General features: G+C 44.0%; 1 protein-coding gene across 1 annotated transcript; it reads right to left on the bottom strand.

Annotated features, from left to right (window-relative positions):
* Nucleotides 1-800: 800 nt before the first annotated feature.
* On the bottom strand, nt 801-4,102 carry LOC109783492 (trehalose 6-phosphate phosphatase RA3). Its single transcript, XM_020342094.4, has 9 exons — nt 3,711-4,102; nt 3,468-3,608; nt 3,279-3,350; nt 2,759-2,854; nt 2,526-2,579; nt 2,067-2,316; nt 1,786-1,856; nt 1,589-1,681; nt 801-1,202 (listed from the first exon to the last, which is right to left on the bottom strand). The coding sequence occupies exons 1-9, from the start codon at nt 3,954-3,956 to the stop codon at nt 1,149-1,151; spliced, it is 1,077 nt and encodes a 358-aa protein (XP_020197683.1). The 5' UTR covers nt 3,957-4,102; the 3' UTR covers nt 801-1,148.
* Between the last annotated feature and the right edge of the window lie 5,808 nt (nt 4,103-9,910).

The raw sequence follows: 9,910 nt of genomic DNA, 5'->3' as shown, positions 1-9,910 counted from the left end.
GCATTAATTCAACGAGCCAGGAAAGCTACCGGCCGGCCGGCCGGCCTCGTCGCCATGCATATGCATGCGTGGTCCCAGCGGAAGCAGAGAGGCCCAGACGCAGAGCTCGATCGATGAGAGCTCAGTCGTCGCCCACCATGTGGGATCCTTGCCGTTTCTACCCATGGGAACCCGTGGAGAAATGGTGCGATCCAAGTAGTAGGAGTACCCGGCCACTGCTGACCCAGCAGACAGGCCCTTTTCGAGGGCAACGTTTTGGCGCCACCCCATTGATGATGCGTCCGTCCATCCATGCATGCATAGCAGCAGCAGCAGCAGCGCGCAGAAGCAAGCGGCAGCTTTCCCCGCCCACAGACCAACCAGATCTCTCTTCCTGGATCGAGAAGGAGGAGTAGCAATGGCATCGCATGCACTACTCGATCCGTCTTCTCGGTAATCGGTCTGCGGAATTTACTACGCTACCAGCATGCAGTGCCATGCCATGCATTGATCTGAAGGCGCAGGCTTGGCCGTACAGGGGCAAGCAAGCAGGCCGGCCGGCCTTGGTAGCTAGCTACCGGTAGTTCTGACTTCTCACACATGCATACACGAACGGTCCATGCATTTACGAACTGTTGGCACCCATCTGATGCACTGTGCACTTCGCAACAGAGAATCGATCGCATGTTATGTTGTTTAAGTTCTCCCTTGATTGCATGCCGTATTTTCTTTTCCCACCAACAGCAGTGACAACTAGCATAGCTATATCTTAACTCTTATAGCTACTTGTCAACAGAGATCACATCATCACAAGCTAACGATGAAGGAAGCAAAGCGAGAACAATTTTATAGTGCGGGGTGAGAAAAGGGAGGGCTACTTTGTCACTCCCATTTCTGTCATAGCTAATAACGGAAGGCTAATTACAAGACCTTGCGAGAAGGATACAGTAATAGAAACCTTCAAAGCCAAGGCCTAGCAGGGCAGGGGTCACTGCTCGATCTGGATCTTATACATCGATCCCAACACGCATGCATGCATTGTTCTACTAAAATCAAACGCCAAAGACACCACCAAGTCCAAGAAGGAACAAGCTAGACTTGATGCACTAGCTATATAGGTTGCTCGATCTCCATGTTGAGTTAGAGCTAGAGGGCTGTTGATCGATGAATTACCCCTTCTTTGTCCCGTTGCTCTTCGCCAGCTTGCGCAGGAACTCCTTTACCTGCATAACATGTGAAAATAAATTTCATGTCAAACTCGAAATTAAGCCATGACTACAAGAAAAGGGATACGCCTAACATTTCATTGCTTTCTTTCTCCTAACAATCAACTTTATGGGGAAGCAGCTCAAGAGCATATACTAGTATATGCCATGCACCTAACTGCTAGCTCTACTACTGCAACAGTGACCACAATACACGGTACTACTAGTTGCTTTAGGTACCTAGGTATAGCTAGCTAGCCGTGCTAACTTTAGAAAGCATAAAATACTGCACAAAAATAGGCATGCAGCTATTATACATCCATGTACATGCATGCATCACTGTATACGTCATTAATATATATAAATGTATATTTGTGTATACACATATATAGTGGACTGTATACCTCAGCAGGCTCACGCAGGGAGTAGGATGCGCTTGTCTCCTTTGGAAACTTTGTCACAAGGATCCCGATGCCTTGTCCCATGTTCTGCAGCACCTATTTTGATTTTATTTTTTTGCAAAAGTAAAGGGCTCAGTTCATCAGATTGGATCGATAGCGCGCATCAGCGCAAAAGAGAACAGGTGCAGCGTGTACTATACCTTGAATGCATCCTCGTCTGTGCGGTCGTCCCCGATGTATATCGGGAAAACGTCGACACGCTCTGCATAGCCTGCAAAGGAAAAAAAACATCCGAAAACCTAGTGTGAATATTTATGCAGCAAGTAACTAACAAGACATGCATGAAGCAGCATCAACATTTATGCATTTACTATGTGCTGTGTTTTTCTTTTTCTAAACAAAACAACGGGCTGCCCCGTCGATTTTCGTTAAAGAAACCGCCACCGTTACGACAATTGTGATGTGCCGTGCAAGAACTCACCGAGAGACTTGAGCAAGAACTTGAGAGCGTGGCCCTTGTTCCACTCGATGGAGGGCCGGACCTCGAGGACCTTTCTCCCCTTCGTGAGGCAGAGTTTCGGGTAGTCGTCCAGCACTGCCTTCACGTCCCTGCCCAGAGCGTCCCACTCCGCCTCCTCGACGCAGCGGAAGTGCACGGAGAGGCAAAACTTGTTGTTCTCCACCATGGCCCCCGGGATGGACTCCATCTTCGCCGTCAGCTTCTCATGCACCTGCAGATTAATCGATCCGAGCCACACTTGTCAGCAAATCATTTACATTCTACTAGTAGCTAGGTGTACTAGTAGCAGTAGTTGACTTGATGGCGAGAAAAAAAGGTACACCAAGATTACTACTCGTTGATTAGGAATATTATTTCTCAGGTACGTAGTTAAATTAATCTCTCACTGGTGAAAGACAGGGTCAGGTCGTGCATGCCTACCTCCTGAATGACAGGCAAGAACTCGGTCGCCGGCTGGCACAGAACCTCGTCAGCCTGCGTAGACAAACCCAACAACCACTCAATCACGCAGCTCACAAGCGACTTAATTACCGGGAACAAAAAAATTATGGCCAAGGAAAAGTCTCTTTCACGAGGACTGTAGAGAAAGAGAGAGAGAGAATAAGTCAAGAAGAAAATTCGGAGAAAGGGAGATGTCGACTAACTTAACTAACCTTTGCCTTGTGGTTAGACACTTTGGTGGGGCCCTTGATGTCCATGCCGTGGCTCCCGGCATAGTACAGCTCCTCCAGTTTCACAAAGCTGAACACCTGCGTACATATTGCACCAGCCCATAAATACAAATACAGTGCTCTTTTTTTTGTACGTAGGCAAAACGTACTGTAAATGAGAAGAGGTAACCGGGGAAAGGGGAAGGGTCCCTGCCTTTCTGTGGAAGGAAGTACTACTGCGAGGAAACGCTCATAAAAACGCTTGCTATATGTACTGGTGTGTGTATAGCGTCTAGGTTCACGCCTGCAGCCAAATGCGGCATGCATGCCATGTCATGCGGACGGTGAAAATCACGCCCAAAAATTACAAAAGGGAACCTGGAAGATTCCGTTTACGGTGCACGCTGGTGGAGCCATGGTGTGAGGGGCAAGGAACCAAGAAAGCAACAAAATTATAAATGCAGCAGCAGCAGCAAGGAACCAAGAAAGTAGCACTAGAGGATATGTTTGCGCTGGAATGTACCTTGTCTCTGCATCTCCCACTCACTATGGCGGTCGGGAAATGCTGCGCGACGCCCCTCACCGCATCCCTCATCTGCGTGAATCAAAGAGAAAAATAAGAACAGGACAGTGCAAAGGGAACCTTGTGAACAGAGCATGCTCTGCTTCGATCGCGTCACAAGACATGGAACGAGGGAGGAAGGAGACTGACCTCTTCGGTCATGACGGCGCGGTCGGGGTCCTGGACGATCGGCGAAAGGGTGCCGTCGTAGTCGAGGAACATGACGATCTGCTTCCCCTCGGCCGCCGCGAGCACGCCCTCGAACCACTCCAATGCCGACGGGTGCTTCTCCTGCGATTCAGGCAAAGATTCGTCAATAATCGGTTGAAGAGAGGGAGGGAGGGTGGGAAAGAAAGCAAGCAGCAGCCATGGGTGCATGTGAAAGAAACTTACGATCCACTCCTCGTGGTCGGCGCCGGCGGGGGACATGGCGTGGCGGGGCGAGGAGGCCTTCATCGAGTCCAGCAGAGACCCGGCCATCAGCACCCCGGAGGTGGCGAGATCCATGCGGCCCAGGGCGGCCTTCCTGCAGTCGCGGGCCCTCCGCGGCGGGAACGACGCGAAATGGCGACCGGGCTGCGCTGGCGCCGCCACGGCGGTGACCGCGTCCTCGGCAGCAAAGGCGGCGTGGTTCGTCATGACGAGAGCGCGGACCGACACAGGGAGGGAGACCGAAGAAGCGGTGGGAGAATGCAAGGTGCGTGGGCTTCAACGGGAGCAACGGACGAAGAGAAGGAGAAGATGTGATGGCGATGGTTCGGGGGGGGTGGAGGAAGGAGAGGAAGGTGGTTTGATGGTTGGGGCGGTGGAATCCGGGTATATATATAGGGCGTAAGGGCTGGCCCACCTCTCCGAATTTCTGATGCGGAAGTGCAACATTTTGATGCTTGGCAAATACCTCGGGCAAAGAAGAATATATGGCCTTTCCACGTAATTTCAAGTATTTTGCGCTTCATGTTAATTGTGTTTCACATGAATTATGTATACTCCAAGAGTAATAGTGAGGCGATATGTTTATCTTGAAATACAAAAATCGCATGACCACACTACGTGTTTTTGCTGATAACTAGTAAATCTGTACGTGCAATGCACGTTGATATTAGGCATTATATTAATGACATGCATATGTTAGGTATGAAATTATTTGTTTACTTATGTGATTAGCGCTCGAATTGATATTTGATATGATATTAACTGCACGCTAAATGTGTTGAGGGCTCACCATTGAAGCAGGCTGATTCGTTAGATTACAAGGATTTAATGGTCGAGATTTGTTGGATCTGCCTCTTTAGGTTTTTTTATATTGGTATAGATGTCATGTCACTTACATGCCAAATATGGCGATGTCGCCTAGCGGTTGGAGGCTTGGGTAACTTACTATGCACATTATACCTTTAACGTACAGTGGAACCTTCCTCATGGTCGAGGAGCCAAGTCCAGAGGTACCACGACTTCAGCCCTGGTCTTGTACTAGAAACTCGAGGTATTATGAATTTGATTTTACAATCTGCGAGTGTATGCCTTGATTTCATACTTCTTGTTGGCATGTACATATCATGGTTTCGAGTTGAATGTGAAAATTTATTTTTAAATGACCACTCAATGCCCTAAGTTATTTTTACTGATTTTGCAAAATTCAATCCCTTCAGGTTTTGTCGAGTCCCAATTTATATTGAAAAGTGCAACTTTATTTCATGGAAAGTGCATCATGTACCTTTTTCGGAAGTGAGCAAAATGCGCTTTTTAGTAAAATGAAGTTCACTTTTCGGAATCGATTGTAGCTTAACAAAATCTGAGCCAGGTATGGCATAGACGAATCGTTCTCTTATTTGCACTTAAGCCGATTAAAGCATAGACGTACCATTGTCTTGTTTGCACCTACAAATATCGCAACACAATTTACTCTCGTGAAGAAGTCATAATCAAAAATTGGGAATTCCATGTCTGGTATAGGAACGCAATTAAAGTTACTCGTACCATATTTTAACATTAATAATCAAAACTAAGTGCTAACAATTTTAAGTATCAAAAACACAATAATGGACTACAATTGATTGAATGAATGAGAAAAAAAGAAACTGAATTTAGTGTCGTGTTATATTTTTCCAAAACCAGCCTTTCCCCTTTCCATTACTTTTGATACTAGAAATATACAATTTATTATAAGTGGATATATGAAGAGAAAATGGAAAGAAAGTGAACTTTACCCAAAAAAATGATGCACATGCCGGCAGTCTGAAACCTAGTAGTCTTTGACACATGTACTACATGGCAAAAACACAGTTTGGTCTTTGTCGTCTATCTTGACAAAAGGCTGACGGCAAATTACCTGATTCATGTAGTGTAGCACTATCAGGTCTTTTTGATTAAAAGGATTTCTAAAGGACTTTAGAAGGATTCCAATCCTAAGATTTTTTTTCTTGCATGCCTTGTTTGATTTGTACGATTACAACCCATAGGAACTTTTCTTAGAATTCGTTTGTACTAATTCCGCAGGAAAATTTTCATTCGCTCCAACCATGTGCGAAGAATTCGATGTTTTCTTGTGCACAATCAAACACTCATACTACTATTCTTGTAGTATCCAAGATGATATGCCAGTCAATTTTTTTGTCTTTTTTTCTTTCTATTCCTATGTCTTACAAATCCTGCAAATCAAAGGGACCCCACAATGCAGAGCGCAACCAAAATAAGGAACACTTACATGGTTTTACAGACCAACATAAGAGGCTAGCACATGAGAAAAACAAAAAGCGAGCTAATCCGTCATCTCTACTCTCTGCAGCCAATTATAGCTCCTCGATAGATTCTTGGCAAAGACATGACAAGTTGACAACATTAGTCTTGAGGCTTTCGGCTCCAATCTTTTGCTCTGCAGCATGCTTCAGCTTCAATAGTCATTCCTATAACAACAAAAGCGAACAAGTGGCAAACACAGCTCCAAAAGGGGATTTGATTATCATAATTTTGTTGTTCCAAAAATAGTCATACACACTCATCGACTCAAACATGTATATAATCTATTGCCACCATTTTATACAAGTACATATGAATTGTGTTGGCTAAACACAGAAGCGGGTTGGAGCGTTTTTTTAATGAAAACCAGACAAGATGCCCATTTTTTTAAAGGAAAATAACGGAGAATCTCAATTAAATAGACGGTTATTAGAAGAAGAAAAACGTATAAAAGCTGCGGTTACTGAAAGAAGGAAAAAGCTCAAAGTGGCGGGCGGCACACGGATTTGTCGCTCTGACATGCTTCACCCACCGAAATCCTAGCCAGATGTTACTATGTTATGCTCAAGGAATTTATTGGTCATCTTAATTCATAGAAGAGGACACATAGCAATACAACTCTGAAATAAAAGAAAGAATGAGTAGTAGATGAGCGGGAGAGTTTAATGAGGGTCACTGGATTTCTACCACCCTGTCCATTGAGATTTAGCATTGCATTATATAGTCTTGATTATAAACTTTGCTACTCACAAACATAACCATGAATAGTCACTGATTAAAACATAATTTAGATTGCGGGAGCCCGAGATTATAGATGATAGAAGGGAGTATCGTGGTATTATCAGTTTTCCATTTGAATTTTTAATTTAATTTAGGAAATTCACAGAAAGATTTAGCAACATGAAATTCTCACTTTTTTAGGAAGAGACATAAATTCTCAACATTAGTATCATGCCACTTTTTATAATAACTATCATGGAATTACTACCTTTACACTTAAAAATGAGATTTCATATTAGATGCATTTTTAACATGGAATTCTCTACTCGAAAAGGTACCAAGGAAGTAATCTTTGAGAATTCAATATCATGATATTCACAACAATCGTACCGAGAGGAATTTATCTGTTAGATAACTGTACTAGTATTCAGTGTCCAATTTATGATTTAAAATATGTGGTTGAAAGGCATCGATGTGTGGGTGGAGCCCCACTCGGATGAGAGATGGTTCAGGAACCACATGTCAATTTGCACATATACCATTCATAAATTATTAGGGGTTGGATGTACGTTTAAAGTTCTAATTCAAGTTAGGAACTTCAGTGAAAAAGTAACTTCACTGGAAGAAAGAATAGGAAACCTATGGAGTATAAATAGTTTTAAATTTTATGTATCATAAAAAATGCACTTCTGCATATTTTAAATTGGGTTAGAAACTTGAGTTAAAATATTAGAATTTTTGAACTAAGTAGCCTAACTGAAACTTAATTGTTACTGTCGGGTGATTTAGGTGGTGTTTGGTTCTCTAGTCCTAGGACTTTTTCTAGTCCCAACTAAAAAGTCCCTAGTCCCTAAAAAGTCCCTCCCTGTTTGTTTCCAGAGACTAAAAAGTCCCTAGCCCCTTCCTAGAGGTTATTAAATGACCATGTTGCCCCTAGTATATAGAAAAATAACAATCAAACAACACCATGGGGTGGTGGGCCAATGGGTGCATGGAGGGGCATTATTGGAAAAGTCCCAAAAAGTCCCAAAAAGACTCTTCTTGAGAGTCTTCTTCATTTAGTCCCAAATGCCTAGTTTAGTCCCTAAAAAGTCCCTCCCGTTTGGTAAAAAAAGTCTTTAAGAGGGACTTTTTCTAGTCCCTACACAAAAAAGTCCCTGGAAACAAACACCCCCTTATATCCTAAAGCGGAAAAGTCTTCCTCACGGATGTGTCTACTGATGGGTTGTCAGGTGCATTGATGAGATACAACATAATACGAGTTATATTTTTTAATGGTAATAACTGATACACAAATTTATACCACACATATATAACATACATTGAGAATCTCTAGGCATGTACTACATGGTTAGGATGTGGGTTGGTGGAGAGCACCTAGGGGCTCGTATGCAATTATCCGGTTAGGTGCTACTATTTTATATCAATATGTATGAATTGTGGTTGCTAAACAGATAAGCAAGTTTGGGTGGTTTTAAAGAAAATAACAAAGAAGATGATTAAAGCGACAATTAGTAGAAAACAAAACAAAATAAAAGCGATGGTTATTAGAAGAAGAAAAATATAAACGATGGTTAAGTGCTACTCTTTTTTACCAGTACGCGTATGAATTGTGGTGGCTAAAAAGAGAAGTGGATTGAGACAAACAAAATTAAAACAAAACCGGACAGGTTGCCATTGTTTTCATAAAAAAAAGGATAAAAAGGCCGGATTAAACCAACTGTTATTAAATAAATATATATTTAAGCGGCGGTTATTGGAAGAAAAATAAAAAGATCAAAGCGGCCATTAGGAGTTTTTTTTTAAATTTGAGACGAAGCCATTAGGAGGTACGCGCGGTTCATCGGTCGGTGGGTCGGTCATGAGAGACAAAAGTACCCAGGCCCACCCGTCCACGTTGTCGCCATGTTGGCATCTGGCACCTGCCGGGCCCGACGAGAACCGGCCACGTGTTCCTCTGCGCCGCTGGCGCTGCTAGGGCCTCCTCGAACTGGTCCGATTTGATCGCTTGAACCTGACCGCCATGTGGGGGCCGGCCGCAGCCTTACGGTGGATTTCTTGTTTGCTGGCCTGCTGCTGCAGGTCCGGCCGGCTTTGAAATGTCTGCCTCTGACCAACTATGCTTTCTTTTTCATCAACCCATTGGTATTTTGTGTGTGTGAATGAAATAGAAATCTTTGCCTAGCTTTTTCTGCATGGTTTCCGCTGCCTTTTGGGAAGTTTAGTAGTGGAGGCGCTGGCTCTCCAAGCTTTCTATGGTTCGATACGATACCTGCAGCTGCCGCCCCCTGGAAACATCGTCTGCATGACTGTTATCTGTGGACTGATTGCATGCATGCGCGCCCTGTCACTGGTGCGTGGCACTCACCCACTAATAACATGCATGATTGTTAATCAAAGGATGCATGCATTGCTAGGGTGACTCATGATGGAGGCCTTCAGGGGAAAGAAATCCTGCATTTACATGTGTTGTCGGTGTTACTCCCGGGAAAAGAGAAAGAATGAAATCTCTTGCTGTGTAGTACTCCATGTATCCGTTTTTTGTGTTTTGTTTTAACGTCCTACCAGTCAGAAGTTATTTCTTGCATTGCTAAACTTCTACACACCTCGTGGCTAATCATGTAAAATAATCACTCATCATTCGTCGGCATTTTGGTGCTCCAGATAATCAAAACTACATTTAGAGGTTTCGCGAGCATTTCGCAGGCATTATTCAAGTGACATCGGTTCCGAAGATTCTCTCGTCAAAGTTGCACTACTAGTTAATTGGGTCGTCGACGGTCGCGTGCTCCCACGCACACCACACACAGCACAATGCATATATATGCATGTACGTCCAGGGGCCGTGCCAAAACTTTAGACTTTGGAGCCAGGGAGGGAGGCGTGCTTTATTATAATCGCATGTGAAGTTACCTTATGTGTCGGCATTTCCTCTAGTTGGCCACAGGGCCGGGGAGGTCCACACGTACCCTTTTGTATTGTAGCGCTCGGAGAGAACTCTCTAAAGTCGTCCAAGTCTGCCTGACTCACTCCACATGAATCCGACCATACGCTTGCTTGGAAATGTAGTACTAGCTAGTGACAAGTTTACCTCTTGATTGGCTTCTTATACGTTCTTTCCCTCAAACATGAAACAG

Source organism: Aegilops tauschii, chromosome 2 (assembly GCF_002575655.3).
Source record: "Aegilops tauschii subsp. strangulata cultivar AL8/78 chromosome 2, Aet v6.0, whole genome shotgun sequence".
In the NCBI taxonomy this organism is placed as follows: Eukaryota; Viridiplantae; Streptophyta; class Magnoliopsida; order Poales; family Poaceae; genus Aegilops; species Aegilops tauschii.
The sequence above is the reverse complement of the archived record's forward strand: the minus strand, read 5'-3'. Positions and strand labels throughout refer to the sequence as shown.

Bases quoted from the DNA above. Each gene is read 5' to 3' on its own strand.
- LOC109783492 (XM_020342094.4), bottom strand. From the start codon at position 3,956: ATGACGAACCACGCCGCCTTTGCTGCCGAGGACGCGGTCACCGCCGTG. The intron at 3,351-3,467 runs GTCAGTCTCCTT...TGATTCACGCAG, and splicing joins GCGCCGTCATGACCGAAGAG to ATGAGGGATGCGGTGAGGGG. The intron at 2,317-2,525 runs GTAGGCATGCAC...ATTAATCTGCAG, and splicing joins TCTTGCCTGTCATTCAGGAG to GTGCATGAGAAGCTGACGGC.